This window comes from Phalacrocorax aristotelis, chromosome 5 (assembly GCF_949628215.1).
Source record: "Phalacrocorax aristotelis chromosome 5, bGulAri2.1, whole genome shotgun sequence".
Classification (NCBI taxonomy): domain Eukaryota; kingdom Metazoa; phylum Chordata; class Aves; order Suliformes; family Phalacrocoracidae; genus Phalacrocorax; species Phalacrocorax aristotelis.
The window spans coordinates 38,870,295-38,892,650 of NC_134280.1; the positions used below are offsets into that span (position 1 = coordinate 38,870,295).

General features: G+C 39.7%; 1 protein-coding gene across 1 annotated transcript in view; it reads right to left on the reverse strand.

Annotated features, from left to right (window-relative positions):
- KANSL1L (KAT8 regulatory NSL complex subunit 1 like) overlaps positions 1-22,356 on the reverse strand; it is a 67,742-nt gene that overhangs the window by 37,157 nt on the left and 8,229 nt on the right. Inside the window, 2 exon segments of the mRNA XM_075094030.1 lie at positions 1,996-2,193; positions 6,112-6,253. Coding sequence (XP_074950131.1) covers positions 1,996-2,193; positions 6,112-6,253 — 340 coding nt within the window.

Genomic DNA, 22,356 nt, shown 5'->3' on the forward strand with positions numbered 1-22,356 from the left:
AGAACACTTTACAGCTGATGTGCCAACAGCTGCAGCCCAGAGCTGCTAACTGGCCATTCAACAAGTATTTCAAACGGGGGGGGGGGAGGGAAAGAAAGTCTGCTGTCTACTCCTTGTAAATATTGTTCACTCAAAGTATTTTTATTGTTAAAAGAATCCTCTTCATTGCTCACTATAGTTTGACAAAGGTGTTTTTACAAAAGGAAGTGTAACTACAGAAGGACTATTGGAACTACAGACAGAATGGCTAAAATCATCTGCTATCCTCAAAAATAGCAACAAGCAGCCCCCACCCCACCAAAACCCGGACTTTCAGAACTGCCCCAAAACAAATGCAGCTAATTTGTTAAGACTAAGAATTACTTCTTATAAAGCAATGAATTGTGGACTGACTCCAGATAACATTTCACAATGATTTTTTTGTTTTAAATGTCAAACCTTAAAGGCTATTCTGACAATAAATGTAGCTTTCTTAGAGGAAGCTGCGTGCTGCACACTGAACAGAAATGAAACATATCTGAAATGGCATACCATTTTTTCTGAACATTTAAATTACTTTGTAGGATTTTCATTGAGAACTAAGATTGTTTAAAACAAGAATTGCTAAAGGTTACCCAGTAAGTTTTCCTTACATTTTGAGGCACTACCATTTATACAGAAAGACGCAGAAAAAATTATTTTTCATTTTATTACAACTCATGTCTTTCCTGTTAATGTTTAAGTGATGCAGTCGAGTAAAAATTTTGTGTCAGAATAAAATATTCAGGGATGGATATTAAAGCACAGAAATAGCAAGTTAATTATAAAAGGTCTTGACAAAGCAAACAAGATGCCAGTAAAATATTTAGCAGATTGATTTAAAAATCTCAACAGAATTCAATCTATAAGGAGCAAAGTCTCTACTGAATATAAAAGTACCGAAACAACTGCAGACTTCCAAAACAAAAGGAGAAACATTTATGTTTTTAAAACATTGCATAGCTGTGAAAAGGACTTGAAAACAGCATTATTTGCCAGGTTCAGTCACTTTGTATTCTTTATGAATTTTTTTGTTCACAAGTAAAATTATTCTTTTTTAACAAAGAAGTACTTTAACGTAGGACTGAATTCTGTGGGAATATCTGTGGATGTACTTCAGCCTACAGCATCACTACTCCTGACACCGAACAAGAAGAAACTCAGACCTTCAGAGTCAAGGTTGATGTACAGAACTGATACTCAAAAAGCAACTCGAACCCCATTTAAAAAAATACACGTATGACCAAGAATTTATGTACAGCAGCAGAGCAGCTTAATAACATACCATACTGCCTTTGCCAGGTTTGCTTCACACTAACTGCATACATTTATCTTGAAAACAAATCCTGTATCTCCTTCAGCAACGTGATCCTACCACATTCTTGCTGTACTTTCTAGCAAAAAAAAACCCTGCTGGAGTATAGATCGTATTTCCTGGAATTAACCTTGGGAATGACTGTTTTGAACACCATGAACCGAAACTCCGCTCACAGCTATGCCTATGCTATGCCATTAAGTACCTGGAATTCCTCAGTTCCCTAACTGGAGTCTTGTGATGCTTGAAAAGGCAGACCAACAATTATATTGTGTTGGGGCTTTTTTTTTTTTATTTCAAGTGCAACATACCTCCATCTTCAGCTGTACTCTTTCATCTCTCATAAGTATTTCCTGAAACAATCTGTGGCAACTCTACACTGAACCTAACTATAAAGGTGAGGCAGGTTTGTGGATACCTATTAGAAGTGGTTATGTGGCCACTTTGATGGAAACAAAGCAGTAACACAGACATGTAAGAAACAAAAGGTTAATTTGTAAACCTGGTGTACAATGTGGTTATTTAAGTCCTTCAATTCATCAGCACCCTCTCTCAGGACTGCGAAATATCTTCCTTTTTGGAAGCCATCACCATGGAACCTGCCCTATTTCTGAAGTAAATCATTCGGCTCCATTGACCATTCAGTTCTTATTTTACTTTACCTGTTTTTCTATGTTTCGTAAAAGCAGGGTAGGACTGCTGGGTGACATTTCAAAGTCATGCTCCGGCAAAGAATCCTGTCTCTCAACGGCAGCTTGCGAATTCCCTGTGGTGTTTAATAAAGCTTCTTGGTCTGTCAATTGTATTTGCTTCTTCAAAATGTCTTTTGGAAATGGGAATTCTTCTAAGATCACCATCCCCTAGACAACAGCAATTGAACACAGTTGGTTGACAACAGATTAACCCTCCTAAATAATTTTTAAAGGGGCAGTCAAACCTGACACATCCCCCTTAAATCCTCCCGCAACTCTTTGGAGCCCTTAAACTATGTTTTAAATGCACTTAACAGCTAAAACATAAATATAGCAGATATTTTCACTAATAAAAAGCTGCACCATTTATGCTACTCCTTATAACAGTAATCACTCTAGTGTTACACCACCACTTAAATATCTGTGCCAAAATTAAAATCATAAATTCATATTTATTAGAGCAACTATATGATCATTTTCCTGCCGATTTAAGAAGAGGTTTTTCTGTAGGAAACAACCACCCTTTGATTTGAAGTTGGCTATAGTCTTTGCAACCAATACATTTTGCGGAGACATTTTGAAGTGCTCTGTTTCCTTACTCCTATCCATATTCTAAGCAAAATATCAAGGCTGTTATTTTTTATGTAGCAGAGATGGATAAAATTCAAAACAAAAGCCTCTTACAATTTAATAATTTGTTTTATGAAGGTGAGCATTTTTAGTGTTTCATAATTACAGAGGTAACTATCCTAAATGTTCTAGTTATCTCATTGCTTTTCAAGACAGTCTGCACAAATGTGGTATCAGATGTGGTCTATCGTCTAGATTGTCACCTAGTAAGATAAAAATAACTTTATATGGTAGGGAAATAACCGAGCTTCATAAATGGAACTAGGCAAAGAATATCCCCATTGTGTTTTCCACATGACAGATTAAAAAAAATAGAAGTGTCAAATACAATCCTAGGTACCATCTCAGTTGGTTTAACAACTTAACACATTAAAAAAAAAAAAAAAACAAAACACAAACTTTGTAACAGTCAAAAGCAGTTCCTCAAATAGTCCCTTGATTTGTCATTATCTTGAGCAAATAAATTTAATACTCAGAAAAGGCTATCAAACCTCTGCAGGCTTCTTCCGAAGAGAAAGGGAAATAACTTTCTTTTAAGTACTGTTACTCAAATATCAAGCAGATATTGAAAGAATTGGACCATTCAATTACACTGCCTCTTTTTTTTTTTTCGAGTGATGCTATTCCACTAAAAAGCAAGGGAAGACTACCATCATGTGAACACAAGGAACCCCAGCATAATTTCTTTTAGTAAGACAGACTTCACCCAGGTTGCAGCTGTGGAAAATTAAGGAACCTGTAGTTTTACTCAAACCTTGACCCCTGCCTCAGCAGCAACTTGCCCTAAAACATTAAAGAAAGTCTCCAAGAGACTTTAAAGAGACCAGGAGAAAACACAAAATTGTTCTGTTCTCATTGTGTCCTAACTTCTTCCCCTGTTTGAATAATAAATTCAAAGCTGAGGACAAAGATATTCTCTAAAAACAAATGTAGGTGCTTGAAAACTTGCTTTAGTGCTCAAAATGGGCAGAGAGATTCTGAATTTCTATCAAGTCAACACTACATCTTCTACATTCATTATTAGGTAGTAGCCCATCATCTGTGCTTTTCCATTTACAGCAGATGGAAACGCATCCAGACGGTATCATACTGCAAGCTGCAGACCAAGAGCAGTTACAAAGCAGGCAGTACATTCAAGGAAATTCAAATATAGATCTGATTTCTGTGTGCCACAAGAGGACAAGCTAGCTCAATCGCTTTAGACTCTTTTAGAATTTAGAACTGTTAGATCTTTTTAGTAAAAGAATCATAGGTCATGACCACAGAGAGAGCAAAAAAATAACTCATAAAAGTCTAAAACACAAATGCTGGAGCCCAAGCAATAGGAAGACACACAGGAAAAGTGGTGAAAAGAGGGGGGAACATCCCCCCCCCCCCCCGAATTATATTTTTTCAAGTTGCAAAATCCTGTTGGCAACCACAGAAAGAGGGAAGCAGAAAAGGAAGGAGAAAATTGGCAGACTGTATGAAAACAAAGAGATGGAATACGCACAGAAGGAAAGAGGAAGAGTAAAAAAGTAGAAGACTAATGGTCTTCTAATAGACTAATACTGACTACACAGGAATTATAAGTTAAATGGGTTACAACTAGTAGGTTTTGGCAATTAACTCCCTCTTCCCTGTCCTTATTGCACCCCCCACCTCCCCCCCCCTCCAAATGGAGTTGTTCTGTTTTGCAGATATACTTTTTTTTAAAATGGAAGGACTGCCAAAGGCTCAGAGGGGCTACTGTGTGCATAGAGATGGAGGAGACAAATGCAGTAGGGTAGGAAACTGCCCAAGTTAACCATCTCCCTTCCTATTGCGTTACGGTGTTAAGAGGAATGGCATTTTGCTTGAAATCATTGTTCACTGGCTATAAATCACATTTTTTTCCACTCAAAATACAAGGAAGCCACTCTGAAACCATTAAACACAGCATGCAAATTCTAATGATATTGTGCAACTACTTTGCAGCCACTAAATGAAAACAAAGAGCTCTTCTATCAGCCCACACATCCTTCTGTAGCTGCTGCACTGGTGTACTACAAACACGTATACAAAAAAACCACAGCTGAAGAAAATGTGTGTCTACCTTCACTATTGGACACAATGCAAAATACTGATAATATTAAATTATTAAAATATTAAAAAAAAAAAAAAACTTAATACCACAGCTGGTAAAAGGGGCATGAAGTTTGCAAAAAGGAATGTCACTAAAGATCTCCACCAGGAAGATGACTAGGCTCCAAGCCAACATACCACCTAACGTGAAGAAAATGCATGACTAAAAGAATGTTCTTTCTCTCATTTCTCTGTTACTTATTTCTCTGAGTTCTGCAGCTCATGAGACCTATGCCACCCTAAAGGCTGATAGCTTTTGGGTGTAACAGTGTGCATGTCCTGGTATTTAGGACAACACTAAAATGTGGGCATTCTTGCCCTTCACCAAAACACAAAATTTCCTTTCACCTCCATGTGCAGGACAGACCCTCAGACAAAGGCTCTTCAATTATTTTTTACAGAAAAACATGACTGGGGAAAAGTGAGCAGGAGAGACAAAGTTGGATATGGAAAGAAGGGCTTTGAGGGTGAAAGAAGAGGGACTAATTTTTCTTTATGTGATCAGAGGGAAATGCTCTCTGGGGGGATTTCCCTCTCCTTTTTAACTGCTTATACATCTCACATTCAGCCCCATAAAGTCTAAAGCATCTTCTGGCTCCTCTCCACCTGTGCTTATCTGAACCTAGCACAGATCAGACAACCTACATGAAGCTCATCAACGGAGAGTCAAAGAGCCCTCCTAAAAAAACCCCTCACTATCCACCACCAGAATTATCAAGGTTTTGGCCTCTTGCACATGAAAATGACCTGGGGAACCCATTAAATTGATAGATAGATTATTCATGTTTTAGGAATGTGACTTTCCCACTGTCTAGCCAGTTTGATTTACAAAAACTAGTACATGAGTTACACACATTGGAATTTTAGTAATAATTAATCCTTGAACTGTTCAAAGTGCTGAACAAACATTAACTAGCTAATCCTCAGAATAAACATGCACTGTAAATAACAAAAAAACCCACCCTGAAACCCCACAACACAAAAATGAATAACCAACCCACCCACCTGAAAACACAATCTTGCCTCTTCTGCAGAGGGAGAAACTAGTGTGATAAATGCAGTACCTTGTGCTGGGCCCCTGAAAGTCACTAACAAAGTCACTAACTATCACAGATAGCAAGACAAAAGTTCTGGACTCCCAGTCCTGTATTGATGCCTCTAGGGTACAATACTTTTTAGCTCCTAATGTCTTTCTCATTAACCTTTGCATGTGATAGCCTGCATGGATACAAGAACTCTAGGGCAAAACAAACAAACAAACAAACAACAACAAGGAACAAAATAAATAAATGTTACAAGAAACACTGTCAAAAGATTATTTGAAAAGCCCATTTATGAGCTTACAGACAATACCTTGGTGGCACGTATCTGCCTGTGAAGGTCAGTTAGTTGTTGGATTTTGTATTCTAGCTCTGAAATCTGGGCTTGAAGCCATGTCCAACGGCTGCCAATTCTAGCTCTGTCTGCAAGCCACTTCCATTCAGAAGTATAGCTGCTGTGAAGACAAAATGCTGGTTAGTCCAAAAATAAAAGATAACCACATTTGCACAAGAACATTTTTGACAGCTGCTCTGCCTCATGTTGCAAGCATCTCAGTTGCTTTCAGGAGATATCTGATTATACCCATCCAGTTTCACATCAACTTATTTGTGTAACTACAGAACTTGCCCAAACGAGTACAATCGATGTTCACTGGCTATTCCCAGGCTAAGCTGGTTTTCTGTTCTGTATTATAAAACTCAGAGCCAGAGAAACTACCAAACTATATCAGTTAATGCAGATTACAGATTTCTAAAGAATCCTAGTAACTCCACCACCAAGAATCCAAATTCTTACACCACACTTCCTCCCGCGAGCTTCCACCAATATAATTTGCTAACAACTGGAATTTAATAAAACACCATCCAGCAATAGCCAGCTAGATATCAAGTCACTGCCCATAAAACCAACTAAGTAGTTTAGGTTTCTTTTATTCAAGCTATTTTATAAATATAGCTGTATCAGTATAGTATAGTTAGGTCACTCTTACGGCTGTTTACAAACAGGTGTATTTTGTGACGCTAAGGATATGCCTCCCAGTACTTGACACTGTGATTAGCTTAACTTTAGTATGTTAAATTCATAACTTGTTTCAGCAAACTATACTCAGACTACATATTAAATAAATGAATGACATAATGGTACCATCAACAAATAATCTTAATATCCAGTAAGTTTAAGCAACAGAGACAACACAATGCAATATTTTAGTATGCAACTTCCACATGTATCCTACCATTAACTGAGTTAACTTTTTTAAAGAAAATGGCTGATGTTTTTTTCCCCACTGAAGTTGTCAAGTAGTTTGCCACAGCTAACTTAAAAGAACCGTAAAAACAAAATCAAACTACTTCTGGAAAAGAAGTTTTTACTCAAGTTATTGGGATAACTGCTGGATCTAAGTCCTGGATGAGACTGTACAGCTAGTTTTGCACAGGCAGAATACTTGATCCCCAGTTCCCCAGGCAATGAAGAGTACTGAAGTACCACAAGAGACACAAGAAAAAGCAGATGCCAGTGAATTGGCATAGGAACATCAAACAAGTGCAATTGTTTCATGCAGAATTTTGTGTCAGCTACCTTGACAACGAAAGGTAATACATCACCCTGCAGAAGATGCTAGACATTTCCTGACATGAATAGAGAATCACCAAATTTGAGCATCCTAATATTTTCAGGGTAAAGATTGTAAAACATAACTCAAAATCTCAGAACTTTCAGTCTACTTTAGCTATCATGAAGAGCAAGAATAGACACAGTCTCCATTAGGTTACTTCTAAAATACATAAGTTCTGTTAAAAAGGGGGAAATTATCTGCCCACATAATTTACAGCCAGCTTACACTCTCTCCTACACAGACAAAATGAACATATGAAACTAGATAGAAGATTGAAATGTTCTGTTTAAACCCAAATTCTACGTGCAAGCATATAAAGTGGATTACCAACAAAAAGAAACTCAAAGAACTCTATAAATATATACCATAGTAAATTGTTTACATTTTATATATTCTGTTAGTGATTTTGTCCTAGGAAAAAAGGCATATGAGGTCATCTTGTGAATATCCATTTTTCTGACAACCCTTTCTTATTTTTCTTTGTTCTCCCATTATCACCAGCACATAGTAAATAGCCCTGGTTACTTATGCTTTTACCATGTCTTCTTGCCAACAACTTCTCTGTGATTGATGCTTTTGCACATTTGTGTCTCTGGGAATCACAAAATACAGTTTGCAGGGAAAGGGGGGGATACGAACTCCTAGTTGGCCCAAGTCAGAGTTCAGTTAAATAATGCATTCACACAAGTGTGGTGGCTGGAATAGTTAGGATTTGTCTCAGGACCCTGGGAAGGCAAGACACTAGTCCTCAGAGAGAGCTCTTGGTGAAGCTGTAACAAATCCTTTAGTTAATCATTTTGACAAAAAAAAAAAAGTTAAATAGGAATAAAGAGGATAACCGAGAAAAAACCAACAGGAGCATTCAGGTGCTTGTTTCTATTCCTTTCTCAAAAGACAACTGAACAAACAACAAAACCCCACAAACCAGGACATTATAACAAGAAAGCCCAGGTGAAAGAAAATAAATCATGCTGACAGAATTACGTCCCAAGCTGGACACAGCAGTTTTGGGAGAAAGGTGAGCTATCCTCAAACAGACTGAGGAGGAAGGGGGAGCAAATCAGAAAAATAAAAAGTGCCCAGGCAGCTGGGAAACAAGAAGTGGAATGGGAAGGGCCAGAGCTGGTCTTATATCACATACACTGTACCAAATCAGCAGGTCAGTAAGGGAATCCATAATCAATGCCAGACCACAGCAGGTAACAGAACAGCTAAATATTGTAACCTTAAGACAAACAAATTGTATCCCCTGTATATTACTGACTTGCATATAAAAAAAAATCCTGTGCACAGCTACATCACAAGTTATTTTTCAAAAACATGTTTTCAGTTGTTTTCCTTAAACACAATATTAAATCTTGAATTAATTCCATTCACTGTTAAATATAGTATGTATATTTTTGCTTCATTCTAAAATAACATGCAAGTATTTCTTAAGGCTTTAAAGTGTACTACAAAATTCAACTAACAGCATTTAATTATACTGTAATAATGATGTCCTTAGGCTCTTCTGCAGGGAAGAGTTTCCACTGAACTAAGCACAATCGTTTTAAGCTCATGCCAGAGGAAGCAATTTTAGCTTCTCTGCCCTGCCAGCCCAGGGTGCCCCATGCCCAGCACCTGCACAAGCTGCACAGGCAGCTACACGGTGACATGGATTAGAGTTGCTCATGGTTAATTTTAACTTCAGAGGCAGGGTGAATGAAGCCAGTTTAAGTCTAGATCCCTTTCCCAGTTTTGATGCCTTGCAGACAGACACACACTTTTGCACTGTCACAGGGAAGGGCCAGGAAGCTCAGGGCAAGGCAGCAAGCATGAGCTCGCATTTACAGGATAGGAGGCGAGAGCATTGCTAAATTCTGTTCCCATCTGTCACTCACACTTGTTTCATCTTACGTTATTTATTTACCATCTTTGCCTCTACATCTATTTCTCTACAAACTATTTACTAAACCTTGTAACTCCTCAGAGGAAGGTAAAATCACTATAAGCTATCCTCACACTCTACATGCAAAGTAGTATGGTCATTCAAGTGACAAATGATAACCTAGTATTGCAATTTAAAAAAAATAATAAATCTGTAAATCTGTTCCTGGCATGTTAGAGAGTACAGTATAACATTCACTCAGTAAAGAAAGCTGCTTCAAGGTGGCACTAGTGAATTAATTAATTCTGCAAACCCTAACCACAAAGCGTTACAAAAATAACCAGGCCTGTTACGGAAGGAGGAAGTCAGAGCAGGTGCTGAAGTAGAAGCTCCTGCTCTGGTTCTCTGTTGGGAATGAGACAAGAAAATAAAAAGTTTCTGTCTGTCCTGCTTCCTGTGTGCTCCTTTTGCAAAGCATCTTTACTTGGTTTCCCTGCTTTCGACTATAACATCGTACATCCTCCACAGGAATTTCAAATTCATTCCTCTGCTGGCAACTCAATATAAGCCATGTTATATCTGCAAAAGTTTCTAATGTTCAGTATTGTAGTACAGTAAAATTCTAAACTTACTGCTCTTGCAATGACTAAATCTGAAGATGACCTCCTGCACCCATCTAGGGCTATTAGAATTGGAAGAGAACAGAGCAATATTGAGTTTGTATGAATAATACATCTCATTTAGATTTCCCTAGAAAAGCATGCTGGAATTGCATCAGAGGCAAAATTTCTTTCCATGTGAGATACTGTCTTGCATTTCCCCTGGTTTGATTGAACTGCAGGATGTCAATCCCGCACAACTTGCAAGAGAAGAAAGAAATACAGAAGAACAAACAAGCCACAAGAAGCACACATACAAATGCAGACAGTTGAAGTACGATCAAAAATATAGCTAGGAAGCAGACATGCAGGCTGTGCTGTGTCACCCCAAAGCATGGGAAAGAATTCAGCTGGGGATTGTCAGCACCAGCAGAGGCAGCAAAAGCATTTCATCAAAGCTACTTGCATCTCCTGAGACCAAAGAGGCAAGTGACAAGCACTAAATTACTGTCAATTTAGTTAATTGATTAATTAATTAATTTAGTTAAATTAATTTAGTTAAAATACTGACAATATTACTGTCAATACTATTGCTTGAACTGAAAGAAGTTTTTAGCCACGATCTATGGACAGAATGTATGGAAGAACCCCTCAGCGCTCTCACCTTCCCCAAAAGACAACAGAGAATTGAGAACAAACCATGTTTTTATGTAATCAAACCAACATCGGAGAATACAACAGGACTATGAGAAGCATTTCCAGTGCCTCCATTATGTTGAGGGTGAGATTTATGTTTTCCCAATAGCTAAGATCAGTCTGTGTCGTGTGTGTCGTCCCCACCCCACCCCCCACCCCCCAAAAAAAAAAAAAAAAAAGCAGGCAGCCTGAGTGGAAAGGGGAACTGGTAATGAAAATAAAATTGCTACGCTAAACACACACAATCAATGCTGTTTGGGTTTTGGGCGTGGGTTTTTTTTTTTTCTCGTTTACAGGGGAGGAGAAGGGGTGGAATTTAAACCTTGTAGGCATATTTTATTTTTATAAGAAAACAAAACAAGATGACTGAAAACAGTTCATAAATAATGAAGGAGAAACAGTGGTGTTTAAAAAGCACAAAAGATACAGAACCTGGGACTAATGGTAAGTATCCAGGAAGGTTGATTCAAATAAGTTATGGTGAGCAGAGGGAAAAGTATTTTATAGCATGCAGCCCTGTGCCCAAGGCAAGATTCTCCACAAGTATCTTATGTCCTGAAAATTAAAAGGAAACTGAGGCCTTCCAGCCTCCTAACTCCCAGTAAGAACAAATAACGTGCCCCTACCATGACATGTCTGGAGGGAAAATGGACAGGATGCTTCCTACTGAACAGGAAAGGAGGATGCTCGCAAGAGACCCACATCAAAACTCCAAAACACAGGTTTGCCAACCAAAAACAGTCTCCTTCCAAAAAGTTTGTTTCAAAGACACCAAAGTTTTCAAGTTACGACATCCTTAAACACAAACAAACCAGAGAGCAAGGCACTCACGTAGCGTGGGTGGGAAAAACTTCTCCAATTCCAAAATTCTGCATTAAACATAAGAACAGCAGATGTTTCTGACATACCCTCACACTTAAATTTCCATTCAGTTTCCTAACAGTGTATTTTGCTCTCTCTGCCAGGCTCTGTCCCCTTCAGTTTAATCCACATTGTCCTGGCATCCAGTTTTCAGATTATTTAGTCCTGAAGTGACCCCGTGATCCTGACCTCAGCCATCCCTGCTGATTCATCTCCTCCTCTCGCTGGGAACTCCCGGGTTATCAGAAGCCTATCGCCAGTCATGCGACAGTGAAGTATTTGGGAGCAAGAAGCAGCTCATAAACTACAGACCAACTACCCATAGGATAAAGAGCTCATCACCTTCCTTGGTGAGGGTCACTGAAAACAATGGCAGAAGTTTATAATTTTGATGAAGGACTCAACTCCAGAAACTGAAAAGCAAAAACTCAGGAAGTTCTTCAGATCTTTAAATCTCATCCAGGTATGATATGACACATGATGAAATTCATGTGACTTAACACACTGGAAAAAAAAAATCATACATTCCCCAATTCTCTTGGGAAGCTCACTTGGTTGTTCAGCAATACAAAGTAGTTCATATTCACCACATGGCATTCTATCACAAATGCTTAACAGCACACTAGTATGGTGGGGGTCCCCCAGGACCGGAGCTACAAGCCTGTGGACTTCCTCAACTGCCCCTAATTTTACATCAGCACTACAGTCAGTTTTCCTGTGACAACCCATGGCAATGCTCAAAAAGCAGCTGGCCTGAATACAAGCATTTTCTTGCAAGCCATTAAGGTGAGCACAGGGCTTCTGCTACATTCTGACGTGGTGGTGAAATTTAGCATGCCCACTTTTCTTCTCTCTTCAGACACTAACAGTTAATATGCAACTACCTATGAAAACTAGGAGATGGTATCATCTAAAACATTTAAAGTAGGTGAATTCAGATATGTAGTGCATTTATGTTAGATAATCTTACTAGATTTTACTCATGAGATAAAAATGCCCACTCCCAACAAAAACGTCCAACACGTGTAATGGCTGAACAAACACGTCCAACTATGAAATGACCCGTAAATGCTTTCTCAAGGACTAATTCTTCCAGCACACCTACTTAATGTTTGTTTTCAGAATGAACTAACTCCAGTTGCTATTTAAGTATTAATTTCCCTGGACCAGTTAACCGTTAAATCCATAATAACTACATAATTAAAAACCAGTGAGTGCTGTTTTATAAACTCAACCTCTTCTATGTATTCCAGAGTGCAAACAAGATTAAAACAAACGGCAACAAATATTATCCTCTGGTATCATACCCAATCAACGCTACACAACCAAATACTATTATTTACTCTGACAGTTCACTATCAGCCTTTGCTCAGATCACCCAGGGGCGCTCGCCGCAGACTGACTGCGGAGAGCAATATGCCGCTGTTTTGTGACAACCAGCACCAAACTAAGCTATGCACCAAAAAAGAAAATCAATCAGTTCAGGGAAGCTCGCCGGTACTTGAAATTATGCTGCAGTATCTGCGAAGATCTGCAATCAGGTCATCCTTCTGTAGCCTCTGGGGTTGCTATCTTCTTTGATGTTTAACAGAAATTTTTACCTGGCAGAGATTTTCCTCTGAAACACTACACGGCTTCAGAACAGATGGGTTACAGTTCTCCCTATCATCTACAGACATCGGCAACTGCTTATCACAACAATTTCTGGCACCCACGCCTGGTCCCACCATCTCTGACATACTGTTGCCATTTAATACTTTCAGAATTGCATCCAATAACATATGTTGATACTAACACATAATACATGTCTTATCTTCCCACACCAAAAAACTTTATCCAGCTGAACATTTCTGCTAAGCCAGCAGGCCTGAAGATTTATGCAGTAACACCTGAAATTATGAACCATAGCTGAGATTTTCCCTTGAAGAGAAAATTCATGGTACAGAACTAGAGTGGGATAAAAAATTAAGTAGCAACAGAGTAAGATTTTTCACATCTTCCACAAATAAGTTTAGAAGGGCCAGTAAGAAGGGGAGAAGAGGAAAATCGATATTCAGGGAAAAAAGACGGCAGAAGAAAACTGAAAATATTAAAAGGGAAAGTCTCTGCGCTTGGAATCCCTAGCAAAGGAGAAATTTCATAAGAATTTCACACTGGAGTTCTATATGCTCCCTCATCTGAGAAATCACATCTTCCAAACTGCCACTGGCTGCCACAGCCAGTACTTGCCTGCGACAGGTTTGCTGCAAAGAATCACACCATTACTACAGGTTTTATATTAGAAACGGAACTGTTATGCTTGCACTGAATTCTTAACTCAATTTAGGGCTCAACAAAAGAAGTTAAAAATTCAGCTTCTTAAAGCAGTGTTGTCTGTTACAGTGCTTAACCTTTCCAATGGCTGGCTTCACAACCGGGTAGGTGCTTTTAATTTTCAATTCTGTTTACAAAATGCTTTAGTGATGATAGCAATAAAAGGCCAAATTGGTTGGTGGAGGTGGGATCAGTTAGAATATTAACTGCCCAAGATGTAAAAACCTGCAAAAGGTAAAACAACCAGCACCATTTCCTCATTGAATAAAATAAAAAATGCACTGCAAAATGTTTATCTGCTAATGCCTTTTGTTAAAAATATTCTAAAATGAATTTTTAAGATCCCACTGGCTCCCCCAGCACCCCAGCTTCTTCCACTAAACCTCAGCACGCTGTAGATCAGACCAGCATGGAGAAGAAAAGCAGGTAGTGCTAACATGCAAAGAAAGAAATTTCAGGAACACCAGGGCTGCCTGGAAACAAGCTGCTTTTCTTGTCTTTGAAATGGCACAACATCAATAGACTAACAACAAAACACCAGGAACACAGTCCTAGAAATTCTCTGTAAGTATTACACAACTGCCCTTGAAAAAGAAATCAAGAAAGTAGTGCTATGTCTGGATCCCATGCTCAGCATAAGATAGAGCTTACAATATATTCCTTTAAAGATATGTGCAAATGGAACATTCTTACAGCATATAAGCAGCATATCAGTGCTGTCCAGTCACTGAAGTTGATCTCAAAATTTGTACATCTTTTCTTACAAGGATTAGATGGGTATGGTGTTCGTGTAATATCTAACTCCAGCTTATAACTAATTTCATTCTAGCTGCATAGAGTATCAGATTTGAATGTAAAAATGGATATGAAGCATATTCTTTTTTGAGACTTTTTGGATAAACAACTAACAGTTGATCCAAAACTTACACGCCAGATGCACTGGGAATCATCAGCAGGTTTTTGGTAGCAGAGGGGCTGCAGCCCTGCAGAACAGGGAAAGATTGCCCAGGCAGGGACTGAGAGGAGACACAGAAGGAGCCATGGCTGGTGGGGAAGCCCGTGTCAGAGCAGCCAGGTAAGAACTGAGGAGTACCAGCAAAGTTACCACCATGCACGGACCTCGACCTCCACCTCCTGCCACCCCTTGCCTCACCAAAGTGAATGTGCCTTGCTGTAAGGTGCTGTGAGCAGCGTGCACACCAGATGTGGGGTGTGCTGCGGGGAATGGGCTAACAGGAGAGCTTGAAGGATCCCAGAGCGCTGCTCCAAGTGGGAGGGCAGCTGGGCAGAGCTGGGACAGGTCCTGTTACAAGCCCTGAGGCCTGGACCCAGCCCACTGGCAGGACCCAAAGGAAGGTGTAGAGGGGCTGTGCTAAGCCTGAACCCCTCAGTGGGGGCGAGCCCCTAGCAGCGCAGCCGGAAACCAGCCTGAGAGGTGCCCTGGCTGGGATGCTGGCACCTGCCCCGGGGATGCAGGAAACCCTGGCACATCAGAAGTGGAGTCCTTTGGGCCCTCCACAGTTGCTGTAAGCATGCTGTGATTAAGTAATAGAGGAGTAACCACATGGTATGTGGCTCTCTGCTTTGCAGGGCAGGGATGGAGTGTGTTACGAGGTTAAACCCTACAGTCCAGCCTGCATGGGCAAGGGGTGGAAAGCGCAATAAACGTAGGTTTGAACAGTTGCAACCTTCTTGATTTGGGGTTTTGTACGAGCTTGGGGTGAAGTTTCACCGAGCATTATTGCTGACAGGTCCACCCCCATGGACTGGGAGGAAGGGGAGTTCATAACGCACATATATTCAAACATGCGTGTTCAGGTTTGTTTTCAATACCGGAAGCAGTAATTAAAAGCTTGCTAATTGGAAATTAAATTTATTTCAATTCCCTCACAGAAAACTTTTTCTCACCCACAACAGCTAGGTAAAATGTTTGGATGAAAACGAAATCATTTACAGCTATTTCAGTTTCAATAAAAAAGAGCACAGGTCAATATATTTAAATCCAACATCTAAAGTTACATTCCTAACCCATATTTAGCAGTATGAATGAAACCCTGTTACAGGAGAGCATTCCCATTTGGGGAAGTCTTTATGCACACTTTTTATTTCATGTGAAAAGGAAAGCATTTAAATAATTTCCTGTATCAGGGGGCCACGTACGCTGATTTTCAAAGGCACTGGATATATCCCTTTGAAGTAGATTCTTATTAAATCAATGTTATCTATAAAATGAAATAATGCTGCCCTCACTTCACAAGATGTTATAAAGATGGTTCATTGTTGTTAGTAAACAAATCTTTTAGTTAAAACAAACACATTTCACAGCTTAGCACAAGAAAAAAAGCTAGCCATAAAACTAATCAGTAGTTGGCATCAAGCACCAAACTCTTCTTGATCTACCATTTAATTAAGCATGCACGGTTATCGTGTATACACATGTGTCTGATTATTAGCTGTTCTATTCTAGTATACTACGTTCAGTGTGTATTAAGCTGTCATTCAGAAGACTAATGCCAAGTTTTTATTTAATATGCATTCAACACCTATCCAACTCAAAAGCGTTGACATTCCCGGCTCCAAGATTCCCTTGCACGTTACAACTTGTCAAACTTTCTGCCTTTCATTAAAACCTTTCAGTGTGCTTTCAGCAACTGCAAAAATATTAATTACAGGTTAGAAATCAGGATCCTCACTCACAAGAACATTACTCTGGTACTGTAAAGAAAGTCTTGCTCAAAAGCAAGTTATTATTGCTGTACATCAGATCTCTATAAGAAAAACAGTAGATGCATGTGGGACGCTAAAGAAGTTGTAAATCCATCTTATGGAAATCCAGCCAAGTTAGGTTGAATATATTCTGAAATAATGCATGTATCCCTAGAGTGAAAACAGAAGGTAATACAAAACCTAGCTTTTCTTTCATTCCCTGGTAACAATTCTCCTCCCACATCCTAGTGACAAGGGCCAAGAATTGAGAATGGAATTCATGAAAAAGCAATGTATAAAACATTTTGAAAACAGCATATTATTAGCACCTATGAATTTAGACTTATTCCAAAGCCCTCACATTAATCTTCTATGCAAATAAGACATTTCACAGACTTGTAATCTAAAAACGTCTTAAAAACTGGAACAATTGGCATTTTGTGCTTAAGAAAAATGGAGAGCAGTATTTAGTCCTGGCAGACTCTCTTCCTCCCCTTCCCAAAACCAGAATTCAGTTCTGATATCAGGTATGAAGTAAAATTACAGCTCAGAGTGGAAAATTAGGAAGGTCCCAATCTTGCAAAAATAAACAGCTTCCCCTTATAATGTGGCTCAAAGACATGCAATAAACCCCAGCCCTCAAGCAGTGCCTTCTTTACTGAGGCCTGCAGGACTGCATTGATGTTGCTCAATTAGCCATGAGAGCAAATGCTAGGAAAAATGGAAAATAATCTAGAACAAACAGATTAGATCTGGAGATACTAGTAATAATATTTTCTTCCTTCCTGTCTTCTCTCTGCCTTACTGCTCCCTTCCCTACCAAGTATTTGTTGTAAAAGCAGACTTCCTATCCTCCCTCTTTCCAACTAGCAATCTAAGGGGGGGGGGGGGAGAGGAGGGAAAAAAAAAAAGAGAAGTATTTCCTATCTCTGCACATTCATTGTAAAAGTTTCCAGGCACAATAAACCCTGTGGGCATGGAAAAATACAACAGTGCTTCTTCGTCAGGCTTGAGGTTGCTGGAGGATAATCAGTAAAACATGTCTTTCAAAAATCATAGGAAAAGCATGAAAATATTTCAGAAGGAAAAAATCCCACCAAATGATGCAAAAGGACTGTATTCAGATGGGGGAAGGAGGATCGGGGAAACAGGGCCCAGGACTTTTCACGAACAGACAGAGCTACTTATTTTGCAGAAAAATCTATTGTAAGCAGCTTTTCCCTATAATCAATTAGGCAGATGCATTACTATTAGATGGAATGAGCCGCTGTGCCTTTGAAGAACCCCAGCGATGTATCTTTTGATTCTGGAAGATCATTCACATAGTGCATGTAGAATTAAAAAACTCTGTACCCTGCAACTTTTAAAGGTTTCCCAAATAACCACTTCAGCACCAGTTTTCATAGAATCATAGAATTTTTAAGGTTGGAAAAGACCCTTAATATCATCGAGTCCAACCGCTAACCTATCACTGCCAAGTCCACCACTAAACCATATCCTCAAGCACCACATCCACCCTTCTTTTAAATACCTCCAGGGATGGAGACTCCACCACCTCCCTGGGCAGCCTGTTCCAATGTTTGACAATCCTTTCGGTGAAGAAATTTTTCCTAATATCCAACCTAAACTTCCCCTGGCGCAGCTTGAGGCCATTTCCTCTCGTCCTATCGCTTGTTACTAGGGAGAAGAGACCGACCACTGCCTCGCTACAACCTCCTTTCAGGTAGTTGTAGAGAGCGATAAGGTCTCCCCTCAGCCTCCTCTTCTCCAGGCTAAACAACCCCAGCTCCCTCAGCTGCTCCTCATAAGACTGGTTGTCTAGACCCTTCACCAGCTTCCTTGCCCTTCTTTGGACACGCTCCAGCACCTCAATGTCCTTTTATAGTGAGGGGCCCAAAACTGAACACAGTAGTCGAGGTGCGGCCTCACCAGTGCCGAGTACAGGGGCACGATCACCTCCCTGCTCCTGCTGGCCACACTATTCCTGACACAAGCCAGGATGCTGTTGGCCGCCTTGGCCACCTGTGCACACTCCTGGCTCATGTTCTGGTGGCTGTCAACCAACACCCCCAGGTCCTTTTCCTCCAGGCAGCTCTCCAGCCACTCCTCCCCAAGCCTGTAGCATTGCATGGGGTTGTTGTGACCCAAGTGCAGGGCCCGGCACTTGGCCTTGTTGAATCTCATACTGTTGGCTCTGGCCCAATGATCCAGCCTGTCCAGGTCCCTTGTGGTACACTGTAAACAATCATAACTTCTAACCACATCAGGTACACACGAAAAATACATGGAGAAGGATGTAGAGTTCAGCTGTAAGGATACCATACATAGCTCCCAGAGCAGAGCTGTGGTGTTGAAAAAACTTCAAGTTCACATCCTTCTCCAAATCACCTTGTTTGAAATCGGTGACCATTTCTGCAGATAATCTCCCATCTTCATGAACCACAAAGGTGATCAACAAGTTCAAGTAAATTCAGATGGTGAAACACTCTCTATGGTTGATGTCAGCTGTGAATTCCTGAAGGAATTATTTATGCTTAGCTTTGTGATGTCCTTCTCAGGCCCTTCATTCACTTTGGTTGCTAATGCCTAACAGGGAGCTAGTGAACAGCACCTAACATCTGCCTTTGAGAAACCAGAGAGAAGTACTGCCATATCCCCTGTGTAGTGTCTTGGGAATTTCCTACACTCAAAGGCTGGAACAGTACTAGAATACACTACAAATTACCGATGGAGATTTGATGCTTTGCCTAAGAAACCTTCCATAAAAACTGACAGGTTAAAGATATTCATGACCTGACACCAGCAGCAAAACAACAAAATTCCTGAAAAGAGCCAACTGGTTTTTCACATTGCTTTTTAGCAAATACTCAAGGACTGAATGTGTTTTGATTAAGATCTGGAAATGGGATGAGGCTTTCCAATTACTCTATGAACTAGGGAAGTTCAGTAAGTACTGTGAATTGTCAACTAGAAGAACTGCCTTCACCAGCAGACCAAGGATCTTTCTTGTCTTAAGGACAGCACCTGTGTAACGCACAAGGGCTGAACAATGGTCTAATATCTTATAACAGCTATTTGCAACTAAACAACAAAGGTATTGAAACAGACGGATAAAGACAATCTTACTTGAGACACAAAGCATTGAGATACAGCTCAGAAGAGCTTATGTCAACACTCATTGGGCAAAACTCTTTTCAGGATAATGAGAATGAACAGGTTCAAAATGCTAAAAATAGCTTCAGGTTTTTTCCTACCATGAAGAATCAGAGCAGGAATCAACTTCTCCCTCCTGATAGGAAACGCTGTTCTCAGCTAAACACAGCAACTGCAGGTTCCTGCCCCCTTGCACATTGGATTGACAACTCCTCCACCCCGCTCGAAAAGGGTAAAAGCACTGCAGTCATGACAATGACCAGCCACCAGCATGATTACACCCTCAAGTTAAATGCAATCAGTATATGGTGTTACAGGCAAAACCAAAACATTTTTCCCATTCATCACTGCATTAATAGAACCTTTTAACATCGACAGTTAAGTATTGTGAAGAATATCACAGAGGAAAAGTCTTTCCAGGTCAGTAGAAGTCTTCACTATGAAAAATAAGTCACAGGCAAAGAGACGAGTATCCTCTCACCCACATGACCATATTATTTCTGGAAAGCACTAAGAGCCAATTCCCTAGGAGAGAAAGGCATTTCAAAGAATGTAAATCCACTTAGCAGACATAAAAATGGATGTTAACTTTGTTTGTTTCTTTTGTCCAGTTTAAAGGCAATCCAAAGAGCCTTAAAGCGGTAAAGCTCAGGAAACAGCAAATCTCAGCAGCTGCATGGGTGAATAACTGATTTACCTTTATCACCTAGAAGAAAAAGTGCAGCCTTTTAGTCAGAAAGACAAATCTCAGTAAAGTTGGAGAAATGAAGAAAACCATTCCAAGCTGAAGATAATGATAAATTCAAATAAGAGACAGCCTGTCCTCACTGCGATGTTAATTCAAGCATTGCCTCAGCCTGTGCACACAGGCAGGAGTTTTTCTGCTTAAATTAGGTAGTACTTTTAACTCTGAGCTTACTGGCCCAGCAGCACAGTTCAAACACCAGCGATTCTTGCACTGTCAATGCAGCAAGGCCCTACTAATGCACATTGCTAACCTCATCACTGCTGCTGCTTGTCTGCTGTTAAGAGCAAGAACATAAAAAAGGGAGGGGAAAAAAACCAACCCACAAATAAAGGGTTGCTCTGAGTCAGAGTAGAGATGATCTACCCAGTTTCCTGTCTCCTGCAGTGGCCAAGGTAACAGTCTTATAACAGGGCAGGCATGGAGGGAGCAGTGCTTCCCCAGAACACTCCTTCAGCTGCCAACAACAGCAGCTTGGGGATTTCCTGAGCCAAAGGTGGTGTCTTTGTACTTCATTCTCTGTGGATTTTTTCGTCAGTGCAACAAAACAAACTGAATAAGCCTTAAGTGAAAAGATAACTTAAGGAATTCAAAAGCGGCATGAAGAAATAAAGGTAAAGGACGGGCAGGCAGAGTTAGAAACTCAACGGTCCCTGGCAAGAAGAAAAAAAGAAAACCCTTGCATAGAACTTTGGTCCAAGTATTACATTATCTGCTACCCTTCGAGAATCAAGAGTTTCTCATCAGTTTTTCTTTTTCAGTTCATGTAATCACAAGATAAGAATCCTAGAGGCAGAGCTATTACTCAGAAGTTCAAACATATCAGCTAGGAAAAGAATGCAGATTCTCCCACACTGGGAAGGGCCAAAAATGCTGTTTTTTCATTAATATATTTCAAAAGGAGTATAATTCTTTTGCAAACTCAAATATTTAAGGTGATCCTAACTTAGTTAGCAAGTCATTATGCTTTAGTTGGGCTTTAGTACAGAATTTACCATTCTGACAATACACAAAAGGAAATGAAAAGCAGTTTTTACTTCATACTTTTTTCTCCTCTCTGTTTTCCAGGCCTGCAGAGCTTAACAAAACACAGCAGCGATTTGACACAACCATGCTATAATTGAAGGTTCCCTAACTGAACCTATAAGCATGTAAGAGGGCACACCTCTTTTCCAATTTAATATGAAGCTTACTTGATTTCTTTTGAACATTATGCTTTTCAAAAAACAGACAAAGAAATAAATATTTTAAAACCTATTTTTCCTCAAACACCAGTGTCACTCAATGCTTTCTAGACACTCCCTAACAGGAGAAAGCATAAGAAGAGACCAGGAAACACAAAACCAGTTCTGACTTCAAGTGCTAGAAATGTAGGTGCCATGAAGATCCTACCAATCTGCTGTGTTTGTGTGAAGCTCTATTCGGTGTGTTAGGTTACATCCTAACACACCTTAAGATATACTCTGTTCTCTCCAGCTGTAAGAAGGGGAAAGCAGCTGTCTTTTCACTGTTTTCTAAAATCTTTTGACCAAAAAGATTGTGTTAATAGTGTAGCAAGGTAGGAGGGAAAAAAAAACCAACAACAAACAAAAGAAAAAAGAGGCTGTACCACCATTGGGGACCAATTTTACTATCTACTTCTCTCACCCACCATTGATTGCCAAAGCTACAATAATTTGTACTGACAGGATCCCTGTCAATTCCACAGTATTAATTAATTATACTAACTTCCCCCTGGTTCTTCTTGAAGAAGATACCAGCAACAATAAAAACACCACTGCTAGCTTCATTCACAATAGCAGAACAACTTCAGTAAGTAATTTAACATTTTTAAAATTCAAAGAACCAAAATTTTTCAATATAAAACCCCCAAATACTGTATGGCTTCACACCTGCATCAGATGATAATTTTTACTCTTTAGCACACCGTAGTGGATTTCAAGATACTAACACTGACTAACTCTTAATAACTCCAGAACAAAATTAAAATTATTTTCATACG